Source organism: Zingiber officinale, chromosome 8A (genome assembly GCF_018446385.1).
Source record: "Zingiber officinale cultivar Zhangliang chromosome 8A, Zo_v1.1, whole genome shotgun sequence".
NCBI lineage: Eukaryota > Viridiplantae > Streptophyta > Magnoliopsida > Zingiberales > Zingiberaceae > Zingiber > Zingiber officinale.
This window is the reverse complement of record NC_056000.1, coordinates 50,928,065-50,955,464: the sequence shown is the minus strand read 5'-3', so window position 1 is coordinate 50,955,464 and position 27,400 is coordinate 50,928,065. Positions and strand designations below refer to the sequence as shown.

Genomic DNA, 27,400 nt, shown 5'->3' with positions numbered 1-27,400 from the left:
GTTTCGATAGAGGGGGGGGTGAATATCGATTACAAAAATTCTTTCGAAAAGAGTTAAGCGCAACGGAAAAAGTAAGCGATGATAACACAGACCAATTTTACTTGGTTCGGAGCCTGTGTCGACTCCTACTCCAAGGTCCGCACTCGTTGAGTACTTTCGGTGGACAATCACTAGCAGTTCGAAATTATTACAAACTAAGTACAGAAAATGCTAATGAAAATAAAAGCAATACCGACAAAGGAATAAATTGAAAAGGAAAACGTGCATTGTCGGAGCTTCGTTAGCATCGCAGGAGCGCAGAGCAGCAGAGCAAGCAGTAGAAGATCTTCTTGTCAGTTGTTGTTTTGAGTTCCACCCCTGACCCTCCTTTTATATGAGGCTTGGGGCGCCCCGGATCCCTTCCGGGCGCCCTGGTGAGACGTGGCAGGTCCAACCAGCGAGCTCCACTTGGCGATGACGCAATCAGGATAAAATTGCCTCCCGGGCGCCCGGACCTGCTCCGGGCGCTCGGACCTCCGGGCGCCCGGACCACCTTTCTCCAGAGATTCCTTCTCCTGCAAGACAAGGCTAGTCCGAGGTAAATATATAATATGTTTCCTGCAAAACAAAGTGTTAGCACAGTTTTATAAATTCAATATCAAGAGTATGACTTAGATTCTGTCTTTCCGAGACCGGAATCTTGTCACAATTTCGACTTAGATGTCCGAAATGGATCTAAGCCGGATCGACGCCTAATGTTCCCTTCCCGGGAACGCGTCCTCACAGTCACTCCCTTCTAGTGACTTACCTTTACTCACCTGCTAGACGTCCGGTCAGCCCTTCGACCCGTCTGGACTTCTCGCTAACTATCCGGTCAACCCGTCGACCTAGCTGGACTTCGTGCCAAGCGTTCGGTCAGCCCGTCGACCTGCTTGGACTTCGTGCCAACCATCCGGTCAGCTCGTTGACCTGCTTGGACTTCTCTCCAAGCGTCCGGTCAGCCTGTCGACCCGCTCGGACTTCGTGCTAAATGTCTGGTCAGCCCGTCGACCCATTTGGACTTCGCCTGCACACTCGGTCAGAGTGTTAGATCACGACAAACCTAACTTAACCTGATTTTTCATTCATCAAAACCTAAGTTAGACCGTTAGTGCTAACCGCACCAACACAAGCAACTCTGAGTGCCGAGCGGGAAAGTCGATCGGCTGAGCAAGCAACGGTGCAAGAACAGCTGACCACTAAGGATGACGAGCTAGCTACTTTGAAGGTCGAGTTGGAGGCCTCTCGAATGACATTGGAAGTTTATCAAGGTGCCGAGTCAAGCCGGTTCGAGATTCTGAAGCGAAACTACCTCCGCTCGGACCCTTTCAACGACTGGCTCACCGATCGGGCACTCCGCATCTTTAACCTCGCCATTGATGGGATGCTCGACTAGCTGAAGGGTGGTGGCTATATCCCATCCGCATTGACGAACAAGGTCATCAGTCGGGACAAGCTGACAGAGTCGTTGCCCGATGATGTGCTAGACTACCTTGAGTGAACCCACCCCCTGCGAAGCTCGCCTCCTTTTGTACTTGTTGGATCGAGAATTCGCTGGGAGGGGGGGGGGGGTGAATAGCGATTAAAAAATTTAGTACGCAGCGGAATAAAAACAACAATACTAACACAAGTATTTTTTACTTGGTTCGGAGCCTTTGGTGACTCCTACTCCAAGGCCTACACTCGTTGAGTGTTTTCATTGGGCAATCTACTAGCAATTCGAAATGTTACAAATTAAAGTACAATTGCTTAAAAAAATATCGACAATAAAAATAGATGAAAAAGAGGTGTGTTGTCGGAGGAGCTTTGTAGCGTCGCAGGAGCGTAGCACGGTAGAGCAATCGTTGGAAGATCTTGTTGTTCGTTGTACTTTGCTCCAGGATACATCCTCCTTATATAAGAGGCTCGAGGTGCTCGAATCCCTTCCAGGCGCCTGGAGTGTGGCGTAGCCCCTCCACAAATGAAGCTCCACGTGGCGATGTGGGTTTGAGGATAAAACTTGCCTCCGAGCGCCCGGATCCCTTCTGGGCGCTCTGACCTCCGGGCGCCTGGACCCTTGTTTTCCAGCAATCTCCTTCCTGCAAGAAAACGTTAGTCTGAGGCAATGTAAATTATATATCCTATAAAACAGAGTGTTAGCACAGTTTATAATAAAATAGAATAGTAATTAGATTCCGTCTCCTCGAGACCGGAATCTAGTCACGATCTCGACTTAGATATCCGAAATGGATCTAAGTCGGATCGACGTCTAATGTTCCCTTCCCGGGAACGCGTTCTCATAGTCACTCTCCTCGAGTGACTTACCTTAACTTACCTGCCAGACGTCCGGTCAGCCCTTCGACCCGTCTGGACTTCGTGCCAGCTATCCGGTCGGCCCTTTGACCTAGCTGGACTTCATGCCAAACGTCTGATCAGCCCGTCAACCCGACTGGACTTCGTGCTAACTATCAGGTCAGCCCGTCGACCTAGCTGGACTTCGTGCTAGACGTCAGGTCAACCCATCGGCCCGTCTGAGTTTCTCCTACACACTTCGTAGAAGTATTAGATCAATATGAAACTAACTTAACTTACTTTGTCATTCATCAAAACTTGAGTTAGACCGTTAGTGCTAACCGCACCAACAATCTCCCCATTTTTGATGTAATGACAATCTGGGTTAAGTTAGTGAAAAATTATGCAAGTTAAAACAAGTATTGATGAGGTTTTTAAGTTAGTCTTTATTTGATATTTTGTTTTAACTAACTTAAGTCACCTAACCCTCCCCCTTTAACATTCAACAAAAATAACACAGAAAAATAAATGATTTAGGGAAGTAAAAGAAAATCAAATAATTAAAGTCAGATGGACTAGGGGGGCGTCGAAAGTATAAAACATAGAATCTTTGACTTAAAACCTTAGCTTTTAGTTTTCTAAAAAGTAACTAAGTTTTAAACTTTAGAAAGATAATTTTTTGAGTAATTTTTTAAAGATAGAATTTGCAATTTTAAAAAGAATTTTCAACCATAGGTTTATAAAGGCTAATTTCCAAGTATAAGTTTATTAAAGCCAACTTCATGAAAACCAAGTTTAAAAAGATCAATTTTCAAACACAAGTTTTATAAAGATTAGTTTTCAAGTATCAAAGTCAAGGTTTATAAAATCAAAATTAATTAAGTTAAACTTTATTTTTTAAAACTAAGTTTGTAAAATCAAATTTTTACAATCAATTTTCAAAACTATGTTTGGAAAATCTAATTTTTAAAATCAAATTTAAAAATCTATTTGGAAAATCGAATTTTCAAATCAAATTTTCAAAACTAAGTAAGATTTAATTTTTCAAGACTAAGTTGGTAAAATCCAACTTTTTAAAATCAATTTTCAAAACTATGATTTCAAAACCAATTAAAAATTGATCCAATAAGAATTTAATTTTATAAAAGTTAAAAAAAAAATAGATTTACAAAATATTGACTAATTTCAAAATAAGTATGAAAATAGTTAATCCTCCCCTTTAACCTGACATTATTAACCTGACATTATGTTAAAATAAATCTTTTGAAAATATTTACTAAAAATATTTACTAAAAATATTTAAAGTAAGATTTTCAAAGTATATATTTTTTAAAAAAAAAATTGAGGTAGGGTTTTCTAAAGAATTTTTTAAAAAAATCTATGAAATTTTTAAATAAAAAACTTAAGAAAATAATATTTTAAGTAAATTTGATCTTCCCCCTGAATTTGATACTCCCTTAATTTATTACTCTCCCTTAATTTATCTCTCCCCCTTAAGTTAACACTAAGGTTTGTGTATGTTAACATTCGAGACCTTAACATATTTTTCTACCTATGTGTTTAGGGGATTTAGGGTTAGTAACACTTATGTTTATAAAGTATATTTTTTACATAAGTATTTTTATATGCTTGGTATAATTGATTGATTAAAATTGAAATTAATCAATAATTAATTATTCTAAGCAATTTGTTACTAACTCAATAATAGTTAATCTTTTTCAATGGTTTATTGATTAACTTTTATTGTACTTGACTTATTTGATTAGATTTAGTATTAATTTATTTTATATTAATTGATTGAAAATATTAGTTACAATTTTTTTTTTTATTTACTTAAGTTATGTTGCATTAGGATTAGCTAAGTTTATAATTAATATTAATTTTTTAAAGTTATTAAACAAGGTTAAATAATGTTAAGGTTCAATTTGAATAAATCTTTAATTATGATAAATTATGATTTAATTAGAGTAAAGTTAATATTTTGATTATTGTTGAAATAATGATTGATTGAGTTAAATTAAGTTTTAATTAGCTGAATCTAGTTTAAGTTTAAATGGAGTTTTAAATTTCAATCTTAAGTTCAGTTTGAAGTTCAATTTTAAGTTATAAATTCAGCTTTAATTTTAAATTAAAATTTAAGTTTTAAATTTTTATTTTAAGTTTTAAGTTTCATTTTTAAGTTAATTTAAGTTTTAAGATTTATTTTAAGTAAATTTAAGTTTTAAGATTTATTTTACGTTAATTTGAGTTTTAAATTTTAAATTTTAAATTTTATTTAAATTTAAATTATGTTTTAAGTTAATTAATTTAAAATAATTTAGTTTTCAAGAGAGTTTTTAAAAGTTTTTATTAAAGAGTTTTTTTTAATGATTTTTAAATAATGTTTAAAATGAATTTTAAAGAATTTTTAAAATAATTTTTAAAGAATTTTTAAAATAATTTTTAAAATAAAAATATAATTTTAAAGAATTTTTAAAATGATTTTTTGAAATGAATTTTAAAAATAATTTTTAAAGAATTTTTTTAAAAAAATTTAAGTTAAAAAGATTTTATTTTAAAAATAAATTTTAAGTCAAAAATATTTTTTAAAATAAATTTTAAGTTAAAAATATTTTTTTAAAAAAAAATTTTAAGTTAAAAAGATTTTTTTAAAATAAGTTTTAAGTTAAAAAGATTTTTAAAATTAATTTTAAGTTAAAAAGATTTTTTATAATAAATTTTAAGTTAAAAAGATTTTTTAAAATAAATTTTAATTTAAAAATATTTTTTAAAATAAATATTAAGTTAAATAGATTTTTTTAAAAAAAAATTTAAGTTAAAAAGATTTTTTTAAATAAATTTTAATATAACATTTTTGGTTTATTTTATTTTAATTTATTTTAATTTAATTTAATTTAATTTCGATTTGGTTCGATTCGATTTGATTTGATTCGATGCAATTTGAAGTCCATAGTCATCTCACTTATCTATGTTTTTAATCAGGGAAACCTATAATTTTTGTGAGATGACGTTAAGTTTAATTATAGGGGTTGGTTTAACTTTGTGTTAGATTCAGGTTTAGCTTTGAGCTCAACAAATAGGTATTATCTGGATAAAACTTCTGGGCTATGGTGAGTCACTTGGACATCATTAGAGTAATCATGCCTTCGAGGTTTTCCAAATAGTCCTATCTACTGAACTTAATACAAAACCTTGGTCTAACTAGTTAGGATCGGTAAAGGGTAGCTTCGGTTAGTTCCACTTAGTCAAATGCACCAAGTCGAAGTCATATCCTCCTAGACATGCATAGACTAAGCTTCCCTAACCTACTATCATCAAAAACTTCACCAGTACCGTAGGTCAAGTTAAACTGTTATCCCTTTAAACTAGTCCTAATTACCCTGCCGGGTAGGTTAGTTTTTGGTTACCCTGTCGGGTAGGTTAGTTTTGGAGGTGCCAGCTATTTTGGAGTCTCCCCTTGAATTATTGGCCTGTATTTTTAGGTTTTAGTTCTGGTTAAGATTTAATGGGTAATTTTCAATTTAAGTGTTTAATTTTGAATTAATTAAATTAGTCAAATTGTCCATCTTTAAAAGAGTGTATTTAATTTTAAATTTTATTTCAATTTTAATTTTATTAAGTTAATTGAATTCTCTTTTAATGGATTATTGTTAATGTTTAATCTTTTATTAATTTTTAAATTTGAATTAATTAAATTGTTTGAATTATATTTCTTTAAAGGTTTATCTTTTAGCCTTTTATTAATTGTTAATTTTGAATTTTCTAGATTATCTTTGTTTAATATGTTATCTTTAACATTTAATTTTAAATTTGTTAAATTTAGTTTTGATTTTTTCAAAGTGTTCGATTTTATCCTTATATTTTCTTTGCCTTTTAAGTTGATATGAATAGTTGAATTTATTAGGTTAGTCTTATCTTTGTTAATTAAATTGTCTTGATTTTGTATAGCATCTTCTAGACTGATTTTGTCTGGATTATTAAATACTTTATTAACGTATTTATTGATTTGATCTAAGTCCATTCTCTCATTTTTAACTTTTAAATTCAAATTTATTTTAATTTTTGACTTATTTATGTCTAAATGTTCGCTTAATTTTAAATTTTCTGAATTAACTAAATTATTTGAATTGATTTTGTCATTGTTCTGTTCGACCAAGTCAAGGTTGATGTCAAATTGATCAGAGTCTTGATTGACTTGATCAGAATCTAGATTATTTTGTGATTTTGAATTTAAATCATATAGATCTAGATTATCATGCATCATACTTTGGGATAATTTCATATTTATCTGAATCATCATGCAAATTATTTAAACTACTACTGATAGGGATATTTTGGTAAATTGTACTAACCTTAAGCGCATCCCCTAATTCAGTAGGCTTTTCAATTGGATTTGACTTGAGTCCAGAGTTGATTTTAACTTGATCATCTAGCTCCAACGGCTCCTCGTGAAGCTTGGTCAGAAAGTCCAAAACTCATGGGCATCCTTGACTTTTCCTATCCTGCAATTAACTTTGTTAGGTAATAAATCTGAAACTAACTTTATTACCTTTTGGTTTACTTCCGAGTTTTGTGTCGATCTTCTCAGTGTCAAGCCACTATCAAAGTCGTTCATGAAGATGAAGCTTTCCATCTGCATCCTCCACAAATTGAATTTATGCCTCTCGTATATCTCATATGGAGGTGGTTTGTTGATGCTCAGTCCTTCTAGAAGAGACATTGGTCTTGCACACAAGGAAACAAAAGAAAGATCCCAAGACTTGATCTTGAATTAGCAGTGCTGGAGGAAAAAAAATATAGTATTTCACCAATTTCAAAAAAGATAGTAAAATATCAATAAAATATTACTAAAAATATTATTTCAAATTTTGATAAATGCGATATTTTGTTAATATTAAAAACGGTAAAAAAATGAAAATGAACTTTTCAAAAATATTTTTGGAGGGAAAAAACGAAAGGCGTAAGAATATATTTTAAGCAAAAATGATATCTAATTTTTCTTTTAAAAAGACCCCCTTTTGCCTGATTGGTTGTTGCACCAAATCAGAGCGGTAACTGCTCTGATACCACTTGTTGGATCGAGAATTCGCTAGAGGGAGGTGAATAGAGATTAAAAAATTTAGTACGCAGCGGAATAAAAACAACAATGCTAATACAAGTATTTTTTTACTTAGTTCGGAGCCTTCAGCGACTCCTACTCTAAGGCTCGTACTCGTTGAGTCCTTTCGTTATGCAATCCACTAGCAATTTGAAATGTTACAAATTAAAGTACAATTGCTTTAAAAAAAATACCGACAATAAAAATAGATGAATCGTTGGAAGATCTTGTTGTTCGTTGTACTTTGCTCCAGGGTGCATCCTCCTTATATAGGAGGCTCAGGGCGCCCGAATCACTTCCAGGCGCCTGGAGTGTGACGTAGCTCATCCACACATGAAGTTCCACGTGGCGACGCGGGTTTGAGGATAAAACTTGCCTTCGGGCGCCCGGACCCTTGTTTTCCAGCAATCTCCTTCCTGCAAGAAAATGTTAGTCCGAGGTAATGTAAATTATATATCCTGCAAAACAGAGTGTTAGCACAGTTTATAATAAAATAAAATAGTAATTAGATTCCGTCTCCTTGAGACCGGAATCTAGTCACGATCTCGACTTAGATATCCGAAATGGATCTAAGTCGGATCGACGCCTAATGTTTCCTTCACGGGAACGCGTCCTCACAGTCACTCCCCTCTAGTGACTTACCTTAACTTACCTGCCAGACGTTCGGTCAGCCCTTCGACCCGTCTGGACTTCGTGCCAGCTATCCGGTCGACCCTTTGACCTAGCTGGACTTCGTGCCAAACGTCTGGTCAGCCCGTCGATCTGTCTGGACTTCGTGCTAGCTAACAGGTTAGCCCGTCGACCTAGCTGGACTTCGTGCCAGATGTCAGGTCAGCCCGTCAACCCGGCTAGTCTTCTCCTACACACTTCGTAGAAGTGTTAGATCAATATGAAACTAACTTAACCTACTTTGTCATTCATTAAAACTTGAGTTAGACCGTTAGTGCTAATCACACCAACAGTACTGCCCCTCGCCAAGTTGTAAAAAATTTCTAAGTCTTAATGTATGATCGTCCGTCCGACGTATCTTTGTTTATTTGATTCTGCATTTCATCATGCATCATCATTCGGCGTTTCTTTGCTTTGTTGGTTGTTGCACTTGTTCATGCATGTATCACAGCTTGGCTCGAGTAGGACTACGAACCACTTACCGTTTTGCGAAAACTTTCTAAGTGTGGTTCCTCGTCCCCCTGATCGTCAATGTAACCAGTCACTGAGATGTCCGAGCGATCACTTCAATGTTGTCAAACGACCTTATTTTAGTGAAAACTGTTGCTTCTTGGAGCAGCACGTTTCCTGGTCAACCTTATTCTCAACTTATATATTCGTCGATCCTCTTCATTGGTTGTAGACTTGGTTTTAGAGAGACCGGTCAGTCGTTATTCGTTGTAGACTCGGGTTTATAGCCGTCGCTCGACTGTTAAAGGTGCAGACTTAGGTTTAAAGTCGCCGCTCAACTGTTGATGAAGACCAAAGTTTAAAGTTACCACTCAACTGTTGATGAAGATATGGGTTTAAAGTCGTCGCTCGACTGTTGATGAAGTAAGGGGTTTAAAGTCACCACTCGACTGTTGATATGCGTAGACAGGGGTTTATAGTCCCCACTCGACTGTTGATTAGAGTAGACAAGAGTTTATAGTCGTCGATAGACTATTGACGAAGACCGAGATTTAAAGTCGCTGCTCGACTGTTGATGAAGATAGAGGTTTAAAGTCGTCGCTCGACTGTCGATGAAGACCAGGGTTTAAAGTTGCCACTCCACTATAGATGAAGACTAGGGTTTAAAGTCGCTGCTCTACTGTTGATGAAGACAGGGGTTTAGACTCGCTGCTCGATTGTTGACGAAGATAGGGGTTTAAAGTCGTCGCTCGACTGTTGAAAAAGATAGGAGTTTAAAGTCGTCACTCTACTGTTGACGCGGATAGGGGTTTAAAGTTGTCGCTCGACTGTTGACGAAGACTTGGGTTTAAAGTCACCTCTCAACTGTTGACGAAGATAGGGGTTTAAAGTCACCACTCGACTGTTGATGAAGACAGGGATTTAAAGTCGTCGTTCGACTGTTGATTAGCGTAAACAAGTTTATAGTCGTCGCTCGACTGTTGATTGATGTAGACAAGGATTTATAGTCGCCGCTCGACTTTTAACTTAGCCAATCGGCATAAGAGTCTGGGACACTTGAAATTTTTATTCATTATCTTCCTGCATCCACAAGACATACACTTATACAAATACATCGGGATTTATCCACGCACCTTGCCTCCGACAGGCTAGGTCCTTCATGATGGAATTCACCTCCAAGCCCTGGTTCTTCCGAGCCGCCCTTGCTTCAGACTTGACCATCTTGACGTAGCATCGTCGAACGGTCAACTGGTCGCCTTTGACTTCACCGACCTCGTTGTCCACTGAAAACTTAATCTTCTGGCAGAAGGTGGATACCACCGCTCGGAACTCGTTGAGAGTCGATCGACCCAGTATGACGTTGTAGGCAGACGACACATCCACCACAATGAAGTTCGTGGTCCTCATCCTCTTGAGTGGCTCCTCTCCGAGCAAAATGTCCAGCCGTGCCTGGCAGATCGGCAACACTTTGTTGCCTATGAAGTCGTAGAGTGGAGTCCTCATTGGCTGCAACTCGCTCCGGTTGATTTGCAATTGGTCGAACACCTTCTTGAATATAATATTCACCGAGCGCCCTGTATCAACAAAGGTTCGGTGAATGGTATAATTAGCGATTATCGCTCGGATGATCAGGGCGTCGTCATGAGAGATCTCCACTCCCTCTAAGTCTTGGGGGTCGAAGCTTATTTTAGGTCCTTCGGCCTTCTCCTTGCTGCACCTAATAACATGGATCTCCAGTCATCGAGCATACGATTTCCTCGCTCGGTTGGAATCACCGCCAGTCGGCCCACCAGCAATTATTCCAAATTCTCCCCAAGTGGTATTGCTCCTGTTCTCCTCTTCTCAAGCCGAAGCTCTATTCTTCTTAGCAGAAGCTCGGGCAGGACCCATGTCATTTCTCCGCTAGGGCTGACTATGGCGGCGCTTAGACACCCCTCTCTCTTCCTCCCTACGACCGATTGACCGACGTCTGTAATGCCAATCGAGTGATGGTGACCAACAACAATATCCTCGTGGAGCTGGTCGACTTGCAATCGAAGTCAGATCATAGTAGTTGCACGTGTTGTGCGTCACCGACTGATGGAAGGAGCAGAATAGTGGTGTTCATGCCTTGCCTTTTGCAACCTTTGGTCGACCGACAGCTACATGCTGCACGACATGTGTCCTCGGCTCCTAGTGTTGCTGGGCTCCCTCCGATCAAGGTTCCTTGAGTGGTTGATGACTACTCGATGGTCGCCACTCGAGCGCTGCTGTGGGCTCGGCAGGTGCCTCTTTTCTTCTGGCCGCTTGGGCTTCTTCCATGTTAATGTATTTCGTGGCCTTCCTGAGCAGACGGTCGAAATCTCTCGGCGGCTTCCAGATGAGTGACCGGAAAAACTCCCCTTCGGTGAGGCCTTGGGTGAAGGCGTTCACCAATACTTCTGTAAAAATCGAGGAAATATCCATGGCTACCTGGTTGAAGTACTGGATGTAGGCCCTCAGTGCCTTCCTGAGCCCTTGCTTCAAGGAGAACAGATTGACGCTGGTCTTCTGGTGGCGGCAACTACTGGCGAAGTGGTGTAGAAACGCCGCTCAGAAGTCCTTGAAACTGTGGATTGATTCGTTCGACAATCTCTTGAACCAACGTTGTGTTAATCCGGAGAGGGTGGTAAGGAAGACCCAACACTTCTCCCTGTCGGTGTACTGATGAAGTGTGGTCACATTGTCAAACTTGGCCAAATGATCGTCTGGATCAGTAGTTTCGTTGTATTCTTCGATCACCAATGGGGTGTAGTGTCTGGGCAGAGGGTTGTCCAGAATCCCCTGTGAGAATTGTTTATTGATCCGCTTGGCAAATCATCATCCCTTGGTGCCTTCCCCTTTCGTGCGTCCCAAACAGGTGTGTCATCCAAGGAAGACTCTCCGTCCTTGTCCGCTCGACCCCGTTCCACTAATGGAGTCCGAAACAACGCTCGATGAAAGGGGATCAACGCATTTGGTGCCTCCCCATATGTGGCTGCTGCGTTGATTGGATGTGGATCGCGTCCTGCTCTGTAGAACAAGCAACGTCAATACCCAGCCAAAGAAGGGGTCTCCGGCGTTAGCCCTCCAATGCTCAAGTCAGTCACCAAAACTGTAGAGGAAAGCGGAGTAACAGTAATGCAAGTACAAACAGTGAATAACGCGTATCTTCGTTAGTGCTTGGACCCCCCCTTTATATAGAGTCCTGGTGGCCGACGTGCACGCTCCTTGAGGCATGAGCATGTTCTCCAATGTGTCCTATGAAAGGACCTATCAGGAAAGTGCCTCTGACATCATACCTTAACAAGACATGTATATCCCTGACAAGACAGTAGAAGCTTCCGTCGTATGATCCGCCTGTCAACCATGCCTCGTGTCAATGACACTATCTCCCAAAAGAATATCGAGAGATATAACAATGGTCCTGCTGCTTGGCCGAGCGAGGTAGCCGCTCGACCGAGACTTTCCGCTCTGTCGGCCTCAGCTACTCTCCCTTGTGGTGATTGGGCGCAGTAGCTTGTCCCTCCCGATCAGGCAAGCTCTTCGGTCTCCTCAGCGTCCTATCGCTCCGCACTGAGCATATGGTGGTCTTACCATATTATCCCTAACCGAATGGTGGCCCGCTCGGACACTAATTGACTCCGTCCGACCGTTATAGTCTCTTGCTGATTGGACACTGATTGCCCCGACTGGCGTTACTAAGGTCCTCCGCTCGACCTTCGTAGGCGAGCCCTTTGACACCCTGGTATTGATCACCTTGACTTTGACCTCCACCTCAATAGTTGACCCCATGTCGGACGAACCCCCCTTTATCGCGACATCAATATATATATATATATATATATATAAGCCCATGTGTGAATTGGTCCAAGCGTCTAGATCATTCCATACGCTTGGACTCCTTCAATAATTTTTTAAAATTTTTTAATTTTATTTTAAAACATATTATATATATTTAGGTTTCAAAATTTTAGGATTTAAGAGTTGGGTTCTAATAGGTTTGAGTCAATAAAATTTTCTCTCTAAAGTTTAGACTTCCTTCTTGGATTATACTGGAACATATTAAAAATTTTAGATACTCATGGGTATATTATATATATTTAGGAGTTAAGATTTTAGAATTTAAGGATTGAGTTATAATGGTTTTAAGTTAATAAATTTTTTTTTTAAAGTTTAAACTTTTTTTTTTTTTAGTTATAGTGTTCAAGATAAATAATTTTTCTCTAGGGATTCACGGAATATAATATATATATATATATATATTAAAAGATAGTTTAAAAATAATAATTTTTAAAATTTAATAAAAAAATAAAAAACAAAAACAAAAACAAAGAGTCTGGACATCTAGATTAAATCCTAATGCTCTCATACTTCGTTATAGAATTATGGAGAAGAAATTGTTCTTCGACAATCCTAATGCTCACAAAAATGACTTCAAAAAAACCACTTTCCCAGTTCCCCTGCAAAATGGGCAGGAAGAAACATCACCAAACTACAATTACTCATCTTTGTTCAATTGACCATGAACCAAGTTTAAAATAAAGCTCCTCTGTTAATATTTCAGGGAATATTTTTCTATAAGTTACTTTTTTTTTTAAGTTGTGAAAAAAACACTGTTGCATCTTAAAAATTTTGAAAAAAAAGAACTGCTTCCAAATCCAAACTGTCTGATTCAAAGGAAAAGCTGAGATGGAAGGAAATTCTTTTCAAGCTTCTAACCAAACTTGTAATAAATCCAAAAGGATGAAGGAAATCTACACAAGCATGGAAAGTATAAGCTCCCACTACTAAAACATTGAATTTGCATGAAACGTATCTTACAACAATAAGTCCAAAAATACATTCAAGAAAAAAAATCACCAACAATAAAATATTCTACATTCTTGAATTTATCCCTAAATGATCTATAACTACTGTAAATTGGATAAATATGTCAGGATGACGATGTTGAAAGCATGACTGAAAACATATGAAATACTTTGCACTCGTGGCATGACTTACGCATTAAATGTCTGACCGACTAAGTTAAAAAATTATACAACATCAGGTCTAACACAACTAAGGGTTAAGTAGGAGATGCTAGTTGAGAGGGATCGTATCATCTAATGAAACAGAGACATAAAGATGAAAACAGGTATAATCTATGATAAAAATGACATGAAACAACATTTGGCATGTTAGAAACCATAGAGGCAATTCACATACATAATGTTTAAACACAGGCAGGTTTGAGATCATCTTCCATTTGCTTACATTACAGAACCATGGCATACATAAAAAAGAAACCTAAAGTTCCATTTGAAGACCTGGACATTACCGTTCTCATACGAATGACCAGTTCACGAACATGAAAGCTAAACAATAGGGCAAGTCTGCTTCGTTCAAGACCTTCCAAGCTATGATTTGTTCGTAAGATATCGGCCTCCCCATGCTTGAAGTGCAGATTCCAGCAGGGAGGTAAGCAAAGCCCTGAAAAAAATATAGTAGAATGGTTTAGAAAGGTCTTAGAACAACAGCTATGTATGAACCAGGCAGAAATTTTAGAAGATTTCAGAAGCCGCCGCCGGCCTACCTGTTGCATGATCTTGGGGAATTCTGCATACAGTACCTTCCTGCTATTGTCATCAAGAACCTTGTCTAGTGTTATGTCCTGCAGAGCTACTAGTGTAGTTTCTAGCATGTCGAGTCCTGCTTGGTTAGCAAAGTTGAAAATAGGAGGAACCTGCACGATGTAGGGATATAATTTGATCGGGATATATTACAAGAAGTTGGGTTCAAAGTTATAGTAAGAATCCAAAAGTGAAGTGCTTCATGTAAAGGTACAATGGTTGTTTAAGTAAATATAAAAAAACAGTCACTTGCCTTCAAGGCACAACACATGATTGCATCCGAATGATGCCACAGACTCTTCAGACAAGATTCTTTGGTTTGAGCATCTGTTGGGAAGAGTTCTACTCCGGTGTAAAACCTGGAGATTTTTTTTTTCATTGTCCAGGTGATAATGAATATCAATGAAAATGGATGTACAGAAAACCAAGACAGAAAAAAAAAATCTATAGCATTTACAAAAACACATGCAGAGATCTTGCATACAATGCATGATAGATTTCAAATTTCTAGCAAGCTAGAAACACCAATTTCAACTGTTGACTAGACGGGGAGCCTTAACAAAACGGTAAAGTTGATGTTGTGTGACCTGTGAACACAAATTCAAGTCACAGAAACGACCTCTTGCAATGTAGGATAAGATTGCATACAATAAACCCTTCTCCGGACCCCGCATTGGCGGAAACTTCATGCACCGGATTGCCCTTTTTTTAATCACAACTTAAAAAAAAAAAACACTATTTTAATTTTTTTGGTTCCCCAACCCCAACCCCAACATACAAAAAAAACATTAAAAAAAAAACAACACTGCACCTTAGTTCAAAAAGAATCCACCATCCATCAAATTTTAATTCCTAACATCAACCCCTCGTCTAAAAGGCCATCTTTTAGTCCATGTGCACCAATTTCATATTATTTTATTAGCAGCATTACTTGCAATCTACTTAGATTGACAAAATGATTAGAAAAATCAGTGTAGTGAGATATATGAGAGATGTTGATGTTAGAGGTATCTACAGGCCAAATACTAAAACAAATAAAAAATATTCTTAAATGCATATGACTTAATGAGTATCGGCCACACAAGAATGTAATCGAACCCTGACATGTACTCCCATCCATAATCATATTACCATGTTCAAAGGAGATTTGAATTCCTTTCCTAAATACTTTCAAAAGCATGAATAGAGAATTAAACATCAATTAATAAATATCAAAAACTTTTTGATGGCCACTGGAATCTAAACATTCTTCTTAGTTCGTTAACTAACCTAGAAAATAATTATAACTTGTATGACATCACAAACCACCATGCACAAGCATGGTTTCTTGAAATAGCACTTCAGATCCTCAGAAATATTTGCTTCGTGAGAATCGGGCATAGCATATTCTTGCACTCTATAATGACCCACTTGCTAGTAAAGTCAGGTCAAAACCCTCAGACAATTTTGCCTAGTGAGAATAATTCCTAGCATATGCACGCACTCCATAATGGTTCTATCGGTCTGAAATAGCATATATATGAAATACAAACTGTAGTCTTACTGAGCACAGTAAATTAAGTACCTGTAACTTCGAAAAATCCAGCCTGTCAGTGCATGGACTTCAGGTGAACCAAGGGTGTGTCTTGCCCCTAGACTAGAACTCAGACGAGAAGGTGCAATTGCCATAGCAACTCTTTGAACTGATGCTACCACGCTACGGACATATTGCCGTGCCATTTCAGCCACATTATCTTGAAGATGATTCTCAAATGTGAATTGAAATGCAATTGTCAAAACTGATCTCGAGTTAATTGCATTGCAAGCAGTTTCATTTTCACTGCATGCTGCAGTTCCAGAACCAGCCTCGAGTGTAGATGCCAAGTCAAGGGTTCGAGTAGCTTTTGGAGAGTCCTGTGCAACAAATTTAGATGGCCAATTTAAGTAGAACGACATAAAGTGAGCATCTGTGCATGCTTACAAGGTACTCCCCAGATAAATGAAAAAACAAGAAATAACACCAAGTAAAAAATAGGTAAAATGATGAGGTAAAAAAATCTTGAATAGAAAATATAATTATCTAAGTTTGATTATAAATGGTGAAAACCTATAATAAAAAACTTTTGGACGACTAATTTGCAAAAAACAAAAACAGAAATTCAAATCTGCATACTTCTTTGGGATCCAACGGCATTATACGGAAACCAGAAGCTAGAAGAGGCGTTTCAACAGCAAAAGTTTCATCAATGGGTGCAAAAACAAGCTGTGCGCAAGCACCTACTGCATTTTCACCGATACCACAGCAAAGCTGCCAATAAGAGAAGCAATAATTGATGGTGAGATATCGAAAAAGTAGAATTTCATGATAACAGAAAACAAAGGATTTTTTTTAATTAGTTCTTTGGTCTAGCATTTAATCTTTAAAACTGACTGTCTTAATATCTTCAATTCGATCATGGACAGGGTGGTTCACCCATGCAAGCAAGACACAATCTTCAATATTGATGTTCAAATATTTTCAAGCTTTTCCTTCATTTATTAGATTTATAAGAGAAGGATAAGAAAATAATCTAATCTAACACAGTACGTAGAAATCATCTCAATTCAAAACTACATGTGGAGAAAATCATATTAGTAATCCTTTTTAATGTTCATTTTCTGAGAGACCAACCTGTAGAAAGTTGACACTTCTAGATAAAACTCCATCTTGACTAAACCCATGTTCTACAAGCCTGACTACCTCCAGAGTCTACAATCAAGGAAAGTGTAAATTGTCCACACAAACTTGCATTAGTAATAAACATATGCAAATATTGTTCTTGATCAAACTATCTTACCTCATCCTTTTCAATGGTGTGAGCAAGTGGAAGTATAACCTGATTGCCTGAAAAATCACTGCCATCCCTCACAGCAGGAACTGAATATGGGCTAGATCTCAATGATACAGCAGAATAGGCATCAATACCAAAGTCTGCCCATTCAGAACGATGCTCCCTCAAAAAGCAAACTAATAAAGCTGGTGGAACATTCTACAACAAGGAAGCAAGATATTTTAATCTTAAGAAACTGTCTCCTAAAAACATTGAAGCCTCAAGTAAGACAAAAGGCTACCTGTAATAACATTGAGGCTTTTGCACATAGGATGCCACAGCCAAGGGAAGAAAACCTTGCTGAAGAGTTGATATGAGATCCCTGAAGTTTGTTTGGACATGAGTTGATGGCAATGGTCACATCCTCAATGCTAGCATCGCTACTTATAAATGACCATCCATCATCAGCAAAACCATTTACAGCATCATTGAAGCCTCTGAGATTCAGACAACGTGATGTTTACTAATAAATTCATGAAAGATTGAACATGTATGCAGACGTATATTTGTTACAGAATGTCAAGAAAGAGTTAGTAACCTGCTCAGTCGCTGAGTGAAATTCCTCAATACAGCAGGTTGATGTCCCCCACCACCACCAACTTCACTTCCAGTCTCTTGTGAAATTTGTCTAATGTGCCGTAGTGCCTATCCAAGACATCTCAATATGTGAAATATATAAAACATAATTGACAATGTTTAATGACGAAATAAGACTTACAGCAAGTGTCGTCTTTTGAGCTAGGACTTTGGGTGATTCATATAATGGTCTAATAACCTCAGGCACACTAGAAGCCTAAAGCAGACAAAAAGAAAATGGTAACAGCGACAAGATAAAATATCTTCCAACAAGAAAATATAACTCAGACCAAGAAACCCACATCCATATCAACATGATCGACGATGTAAATCATTGAACCACCTCCCTCACAAGGGCGAATAAGATAGCCACTGGGAAGCATCTCAGCTCTTACAAATACTGAAGTAGTTGGGCCAACAGGACCACCAGTTGCAGGATTTAATGATCTTTCACAAACCTAAAAGGAGACACAAACTTCTAAGTGGTTTATATTGTTAGTGTTATTGCAAAAAACTTAAGTAAATTTCCCTGGTATTGAAGGCACTAGTTCAAATGGCTCAATGGCATTGAGTTCATACCACCAGACTTCCATCTTCAAGACCAGTAGTGTATCTGAGAGTCCAAAAGTCACGTGCTGGTGCCAAAGTAGTAGGAGCATACGTCTGAAAACAATTAAATAAAGGTTATTTAAACTCACCTAAACATATTTAATTACCAAAAACTGGTATTTGGAGAACAGAAAAGACCTGCATGTACAAAAGCTCAATATTCCCTCCATTTCCAGTCGGAATTACGGTGAGAACATCAAGGCAACGACACTCATGAAACCAAGAAGTACGATCTTTAAGAAGCTCCACAACCTAAAATTAATAACCTACTATTAGTTACAATGAAAAAGACATTAGAACTATTCAAATACGATATTGGCAGTAATCTATCTATCAGAAGAGGAATCTCAGTTCTGCCTTTACCTTAGTGGGTTCTAGACTCACAAGACCACAGGCACGAGCTGCTACACCATTAGAATTGTGGGAAACAGCAACAATTCCAATAGAATCCGGACCAGGCTGTAAATAAAATGAAAATAAATCAGCTCCATAGAGTCAAAATTGGACACTATATCCCAACGCATAGCAGTGGTTTGCATTAGCATCACCTTCATTCCAACCATCTGAACCCAATCGACAGCAGTTCCTGTAGCCTTTGAAAGGAACTCTGCCAAGGTCTCCTCCGCAATAGCAAGCAAACTTCAAAGGATATTTCCAGAAAATCAATGTTTAAAAGAAATAAAACAAGTTATGACGATTAATAAATCATAACAGGAAGTTTTTTTTTACCCAGCTGGGTTGTTGGCATCTCTTTGTGGATGCTGAGGTGTTGGATTTTTTTGGTTTGGCCGCTGACCACTTGTCACTACAGATTCACAACTGGTATCTGTGGTTGTTGCAGATGCCTAAATATTTTTCAAGAAAACTGAGTAATGAGTAATATGTATGTCCATGATGTCAAAAAGACAACTGACAAATAGATATGCATGCAAGATATGCAAGACAAAAACTTATACTAATTATCATGCTCCAACCAAAAGTGCATAAAATAAGTACAAAATGAAAGAAGCTGCAAAGTTAAATGGGTAGATTAATAACTAACAGTAATCCAAAAGTTCACAGCCACAATGCAAAGGTAGATGAACCATAATAATAAATCTCACAAAACATGTTTAAAGCAAAAAAGTGACAAATTCAGAAACACAATGAGGTGTTAGAATTTCAAAACAAAAACACCTAGAAGATCCAAAAGGATCTAATGAGAAAAGAACAAAACGGTCACCAACAAAAAACAATTATTTCATGCTAAACAAGAAATAACCCGAGAAGAATTGAGATTCCAAATTGATAATCATACATTATGCAGCTGTTGGCGCATGTAGCCATTGTCATAAACAAGTTGAGACACCTGCTTCTGCAACCGATCATTCTCCTCCATCAGCAATTTGTTCATTGCAGTCAGCTTTCTGTTAACAGCTTGGAGCCGAGAAGCCTCTTTCTTTTGTTTTTCACGACATCTATAAGTGAATTACAATAAGCACATAATAGATTGCCATGTTGATCAAAATATGAGCAATAAAGGAAGAAAGTCTTCCCAATGACCATAATCGCTCATTTACTTCATTTACTAAAATGAAAATTGTTGCCAAAATAACTCAAGATACCAATTATAATAATAGGCGAGGGTACAATTTAGAAAGCAGCAGCCAAGAGATTATGGTATCTAGCTTATTTTTTAGTAGGTTCAATAAGGCGGAAGAGCAGGCAACAATATAAGAAACCCATTTATAATCTAAGTTAGCATGAGAGCACCATCAATCCAAAGACATCACCATAAAAGGAATATTGAATAAGCAAACGAGCCAATGAATAATAGGACAAAGTAATCAACTGATTGATTGACTTCTTGGCCAAGTACCAAAGGATACACCACATTCATCAAATTAATCTACAAGAAAAAATACATATTATACAGAATATTCATGATCTTCACACAGTCACTCCATAAACCTTAGCACTCAGGTAGCATAACTAGTAACAAAGTAATAAAAGCAAGGCATAATTACTCAGTTTTATTGTGCAACTTCGCATGGCATTTTTTCCCAATGGGTAAAAATCATTCTCCTTTTCTATTCCTTTCCCTTTCTTTCTCGAACAAGGGGGAAAACTTCCTTTGAAACAAAAAGATGCAGCCATAGCATACATTTCGAGCAATCCCAAGCACTGGAACTTTTTCTCAAACACGACTAGAAACCAGACGTAACAGAAAATTTTCATTTTTATGTAAATGGCGCCAAGTCTAAATGGTAAGAACCTGAAACTCCAAAGACATCTACACCAAAGACATCTACAGTCAAAAAATCTTCCTTTTCCTTACCTACGATTCTGGAACCAGACTTTGATCTGCTTCGGCTCAATGTTGGACAGAATAGGGCACTCCCTTATCAGCTGCTGCCGCTTAATAGAACTTGGCTTGGGGCACTCATTGTACACCCTCTCCAGAGCTTCCACTTGCTCCGGCGTGTACCTGACGTACTTCCCCCCGTCCACTGCTAACTTCTGCCCCTTACCTAATACAACCATCGCCATCTACCCTCCCAAAGACAGAAAAAAAAACCCTAGATTTGCTGACAAACAACCAAGAGAATGCAAACCCTAGAACAGCACGAACTCCCTCTTCTTCCAGCTCGTAACTGGAAGGAGAGAAGCGTCAAAGAAATCCCGCATCGGAAGCCAAAAGCCCTCGTCACTAGCGCCGGTAGAAACGCGATAAAGAACGATTGGCCGAGCGTCAGTCCTCACGGCTCAGTTTTCTTTCTCTCCTCTCTCGAAGCGGCCATAGTGCTGGGAGAGCACTGAGGTCTCTTCTTTTTATTAGCTCAGCAGAAAGCTTTTATTTTAATTTAATTTATTTTTTTTAAGGCTTTTTCCATTTGTAAAAAGACCCCCTTAATTCTACAAAATTTGTGTTTGGGGCTTCAAAGTGAAATTTTCAGATGCAACCTTTACTATGTATAAATTTAGCCTACTAATTTTGAAAAAATCGGTTTAATCTCATAAAAAAATTTACTTGTTATCACGGTAAATACAACGGTATTTTGTAACGGACGGTTCTACCGTTTAACGTCTCAGATTTATTTTCCTATTAAAGAAAAAATATGAGATTATGATCTAACGAATAGACCATTTTATTCATAAATAGGATTTTATAAACCTTACTTATTATAGAGATAAAGTCTATAAGATCCTACGTATTAAGTAATCCTTGGTTCAGGAGTAAATCAAGGTTATGGTCCAAAGAATCTAACTGAGAAAAAATATCTTATAATATACTGTAATTAATGGGGCTAAGATGTGTACAATTTTCGATCTCATTTGAGAGGTGTCAAAATCGGTCAATTGAGTTGTGTTTATCTAGTGTGGTTGGTACGTGGGGCAAGATGCTACTCGTCTTATTTCATGCTTGATTGTGTTTATCATGGCTCGAGGCATCACACTTGCTCACTTAACGTGGGTCTGATTCGTAGTTAGGATAACATAATAAAAATAAATACAAAAATTATATAGCTTAATTTTTTTTTATGGAAGATGAAAAAACAATTCACATTAATTTCTTTCAATAGAACACACCCAACCTATTATAAGATTTCTATTTACTTAGATTCTTTGTTTATATATATATATATAATTCATATGCTTGAATCATTTTTTAATGCCCGTGCACTCAATCGCTCATACGCATCGCGTACGGACGGATGTAGAGGATATCAATTTTATATAAATGATAGTGTCTGCGAGATAGACACGCTATATTGAGGTATCTTAAATATCTGTTCTCTTCTTGATTAGAAATCAAGGAATAAAAATTTGGAAAGTATAGAAATAAAAGAGAACATTCTTTTATACTTTAGGGCTTAGACCATATCTAGTCAGATGTAGAGTAGCTTTAATTTAAAATAGAGGGATCAAAGATGATAATAAAACTTTAGATTGAAATATTCTTGTTTTAATTCACTTTAACTCCCTATTTTTTATGGGAGAAAAACTAGGTATCTTCTTTTGCTATATTATTTTTTTTACCGTAAGAATTTTTCAAGTAAATCCTTTGTGCAATATAATGGTGTCTATTCTATTTTTTTTTCTTTTTTTATTATAACATTATGCCACTAATTGTCATATCCAGATGAAGTTGATTCTACATTAATCTATGATGTCTATGAATATATTGTATCTGAAAAGCTTGGCGAAACTAATTGATCATTTGAAAAGTGGAGAATCAATCGACTAACAAATTAGCTTATATTATGATCATGAGGTGGACACGTATGATGAGTCTTATTCACCACGCGATACCAAAACTAAAGGCATCTTTAATCGGGAATGCTAGCTTGAGAATTTGTACGAGGGAGAGACTAATTATATATATTAGTATATGTTGAGCTCCCCCACAATAGTAGAGAACCATCAAGAAGAGAGGGAAGAAAATTGAGATATATCGAAAGCAGAGAGAAGAGAGATGAGGAAAAGTTTATCATGGTTTGACGATGGACCTATTTCATAAAAGGCCAAAACTCTCAATTAGATTAGATTTAGAGTTACTATGATTCTATTTATATAGGCCAACTCATATATAATATTTTGGACTTAAAATATCTTGTATAGAAGGAATTATCTTAAAATTTCATAATTCCCATAATTTCTCGGCACTTTCAACATGGGGCACTACCTGGTCATGCCTGGTGACATGGTTGTATCCGTGTAAATAGACTCGGACATGACCAGCCCGTGTTCTATGGTACGGTCATGCCCATGCTTCTTTTATTGCTCCAAAATAGAGCACAGCCCGACCGTGCTTCTCACAACACCCGTGCCCGGCATGGCGTCAATATGAATTATCTCTAACAATCTTCATATTGGTGAATATTCACCTTGATGAAAATCTACCGCTTCGGAGAAGCACTAGCATCTGGGAAGACCTCTTGAAATGTTGAGTTCGGGTTGCACCTCCTCTAGCAACTAGAGAAATTGATCAAGTTTAAACCGTGCTTGAATTTCTCTGTGACAACTAGCTTTGTCAACATATCTGCAACGTTATCAGAAGTGGCTTTCTTAAGTATAATTTTTTTGGGAAGAAATTAGCTTCTTAATATTGTGAAATTTCACATCAATATGTTTGATTCTCACATGATAAACTTGATTCTTTACCAAACAGATAGTGCTCTGGCTATCAAAATATAACTTAACTGGATTTTGTTGAACATTCAGTTTCCTCACCAACCATGTAAGCCACAATACTTCCTTGGATGCTTCAACTACTATCATGTACTCTGACTTAGTAGTGGGCGATGTGTTGTATCATAGACTTTCAATAGATAGGTCCTCCTGCTATACTAAACACATACCCTATAGTAGATCTTCTATCATCTATATCCCCTGTATAATATTCATCCACTTATCTTGTAACTGAAGAATCTCCTTGTTGTCTGTTGAACATGATATCATAATTTATAGTATTCCTCAAGTATCTAAAAATCCACTTGATTGCATCCTAATGTTGTCGACCGTGATTTGAAATAAACTTGCTCATCATACTAACAGCTTGTGTCAAATCAAGTTTTGTGCAAACCATAACATACGTCAAACAACCAACTGCACTGGCATGGGAAACCTTTGACATGTGTTAGATCTCCTCATCCATTATTGGGCATTGTGCAAGAGATAATTTGAAATAATGCACCAGAGGTGTACTGACAGATTTCAATTTCTCATGTTGAATTTGTCAAACACCTTCTCAACATAACTCTGTTGAGATAGTCATAATCTCCTAGAGACTCAGTCTCTATGTATTTCCATCTCAAAAATCTTCTTGGCTGCATTAAAATCGTTCATGTCAAATTTCTTTCTCAGCAACTTCTTCAACTTATTGACCTCAGTTAAACTTTTCGTAGCAATCAACATAAAGTAACAAAAAGATAAGTGAATCATCGTCAAGGCTGCTCACATAAATGTAGCAGTCACACTCACATCTCTTGTATCCATTCTAAACTATGTAATTGTCAAAACGCCTATACCACTGTATTGGAGATTGCTTTATCCCATAAAGTGAGTTCTTCAATTTACAAACCAAGTGCTCTTGGTCGCGTTGACTAAATCCTTCTAATTGTGATATAAAAATTTGCACATCTAAATTACCATGAAGAAATATTTTTTTCACATAAATTTACTTCAACTATAAATCATGATGCGCTACCTAAATTTACTTCAACTATAAATCATGATGCGCTACCAAAGCCAACATCATCCTAATTGATGTATGTCTAACCACCACAGAAAATATCTCATCATAGTCAATCCCCTTCCTATGTAAGAAACTCTTTGTTATTAATCAAGCCTTGAACTTCTCCTCCTTTTTTGAGATGACTTTTTTCTTCTTGTATACCCACTTGCATCTTATAGCCATCTTTCCTTCAGAAAGTTCCATCATATTCCATGTTTGGTTTTATGCAAAGATTTTATCTCCTTCACCATAGCACTCATCCACTTGTCATTTTCTGAGTTGTGTACTGCCACCTTAAAAGTAGTAGGACCTCTACTGCTTGTGATGAGTGCATAAGAAACCAAGTTCTCAAAACAATACCTCACAGATGATTTGATTGTGTGTCTGGTCCTATCTTTAGCTATAGTATGATGCTTGATGTGCTTTCAACTATCACCATTAGAATCATGGATTTCTTGTCCCCTCAAGATGATATAGTGACTAGCGCACGAGGTGTTGCTACCATGAGATCTAGGGTTCGAATCTTGGTATAACCGAGGTAAATGTCTCCCTCATGTATCAATCACTATTCCAAAGGCTAGTAGTCACCCATGATTTATCTCTTCCGTGTTGACCCTGAGACCGGTTAGCGAGGGCTGGGGGCGAGCGTAGCCGCCTTTTGCCACCATGGATTTCTAGCTTCGCATGCATAACATCCTTGCTATTGTTTTTTGATATTTTGTTTCTCTTCCTCTGGAGTACGTTGTAACATGTATCTTTCATCAAATACCACATTTTTGTGGACAACACTTTGTTTGCCTTCGAAACCCAAAGCTTGAAGCTTTCACCCCTTTCTGATAACCTAGAAAGATACACTATCTAGACTACGCATCCAACATTAATATGTCTTCACTAGAAGTGTGCATGCAGGCTGGACATTCAAATTCTCTCAGACTTGAGTAATCAACCAGATTTCCTTTCCACACCTCCTTCGAAGCTTTTGTCTTCCAGTGTTGCCCTCGGTGATCAATTTATCAAGAAACATATCATGTTTACTGCCTTTGCCGAAAAATTTTTCACAAGCCCTACAATCAACTTAAGACATCAGGCTCTCTCAATTATTGTCATATTCATTCTATCTACTACATCATTTTGTTGTAGTGTCCTACAAACCATGTTGCTCATAAAATTATTAGACTTTAAATCTGTATACTCAGTATTATTATCTGATCTAAGACATTTGATATTTCTTCCAATATGGTTTTCTACTTCAGTTTTCCACATCTTGAACTTTGAGAACATTTCTAACTTATGACGCATGAAATACACTCAGACTTTTCGTGAGTAATTGTCGATGAAACTTACAAAATACACATGTCCTCCACATGATGCTACAATATTTGTCAGTCCTAAAAGATTTGTATAAATTAGGGGTGCAAACGAATCGAGTCAACTCATGAGCTTTTGAGTCGATTTGAATAATGTTTGATTCACATTCGAAATTATCGAGTTCAAATCGAACTCAAACATGTTCAATAATATTTTGGAGCTGAATTTGAATCTATAATAATTTGTTAGAGTGTTCACGAGCTGCTTACGAGCTTTTATTTAATTTATTATATATTTATTTTATATATATATAACTTAGGAATGGTTAATGGGTTATATTCTACTGGGTTATTGGGTTAATGGGTTAAAGGGTTAAGTCATCACCCTTCCATTACTATTTGCACCTTTTACTAACCGTATAAGTTTATAACCTAATAACCCTAACATTTACAAACCCTAGCCCTACTTTAAGCCTTCAACGCCGCCGCTGCAAATATCAACGAGTGGAAGGAGGTTAAAGGTGACTAGCTGACGACAAAAAGCTGACAATAGAATCACGTTGAGGACTCGAGGTCGTGCGATCGTGCTTCTAGTGGTCGAGACCTCAGGGTCTAAAGAGTGGAGATCATACGCAAGCTTCTTTCTCTGTCTTGATGTTCTTCATCAAGGAAAATCTGAAACGTAAGTTCCTTCTTTCTCTTCTCAATCTTTTTTTTTTGTTAAAGTATAGGATTACTCTCACATCATTCTTAGTTTTTTTCCCTTCTTTTTTTAGAAAGCATTACTAACTGTTTATTTTAATTTGTATATTCATTTTATTTCTTGATGAAATAGAAGTTGTTCATGCGATCATGCTTCTAGTGGCCGGTAACTCAGGATCTAAAGAGTGGATACCACACACGAACTTCTTTCTCTACCTCAAGACCTCAATGTTCTAATAAAGGGAATCTGAAAAGTAAGTTTCTTTTTTCTCTTCTCAATCTATCTCTTTTTTTTTTGTTGAAGCATAGAGTCTCCAACATCATTCTTAGTTTTTTATTTTTCTTTTAGAAGAAATTTGTAACGACCCAATTTTTCTCATTTCAAGTTCTAAAGGGCCATAAAAGTATTTGGAAATGCCTTTAAAATATTCTAGAGATTTTTAGGAATTTTTAGAGTATTTTTACGTAATTTTTGGAGGTCGTTTAGTATTTTTACAAAACCAAAGAAGTTTAAGCAAAAAGCGTTGGAGAAGGGGTTCGAACCCGCGACCTCGGGTCGGACCAAACCAAGCCAAACCGGCTTGACCAGCTGGGATAAGAGATTTATGTTAATCTCAAATAGAGTTAAATAAGGTTATAGTATAGTTGAGTTATATCCGATTACTTATAAAAGGAAATAAGTTTTGGGATTTTAGAAAACCTAAACATTTTCTCTCCTCCCTCGCGACGGCGTCTCCTCTCCTCGGGCGAAAATCGCAGCTCAAACCTAGGCGATTCCGGCGACCGGCGAGCTCTCTCCTCCACGGATTCTTCACGAAGCCGAACTTCTCTCGTCAAGGGGAGCGCGCAGGCACAAGAAGAAGTCAAAAGTTTCAAGCTTTGGAACCCTAGACCTTCCTCTCCTTCGGTTGTAAGTCCAAGAACCGGCGGTAAGTACTACTCACCTGCGGTAGGAGTTGCTCCGGGCTTCGATTTGATTTCTTTGCTTCCGGTTTTCATAGTGCCGAGTAGAACTTTATGCTAGG

At 37.1% G+C, this 27,400-nt stretch overlaps 1 protein-coding gene across 1 annotated transcript; it reads right to left on the bottom strand.

The window, feature by feature from the left end:
• Positions 1-13,659: 13,659 nt before the first annotated feature.
• On the bottom strand, positions 13,660-20,956 carry LOC122009028 (homeobox-leucine zipper protein HOX32-like). Its single transcript, XM_042564982.1, has 18 exons — positions 20,467-20,956; positions 19,447-19,606; positions 18,879-18,994; positions 18,698-18,788; positions 18,513-18,608; positions 18,288-18,401; positions 18,120-18,203; positions 17,843-17,998; positions 17,683-17,757; positions 17,503-17,609; positions 17,206-17,401; positions 16,932-17,123; positions 16,766-16,843; positions 16,268-16,402; positions 15,680-16,008; positions 14,369-14,474; positions 14,079-14,228; positions 13,660-13,975 (listed from the first exon to the last, which is right to left on the bottom strand). The coding sequence occupies exons 1-18, from the start codon at positions 20,676-20,678 to the stop codon at positions 13,829-13,831; spliced, it is 2,544 nt and encodes an 847-aa protein (XP_042420916.1). The 5' UTR covers positions 20,679-20,956; the 3' UTR covers positions 13,660-13,828.
• Between the last annotated feature and the right edge of the window lie 6,444 nt (positions 20,957-27,400).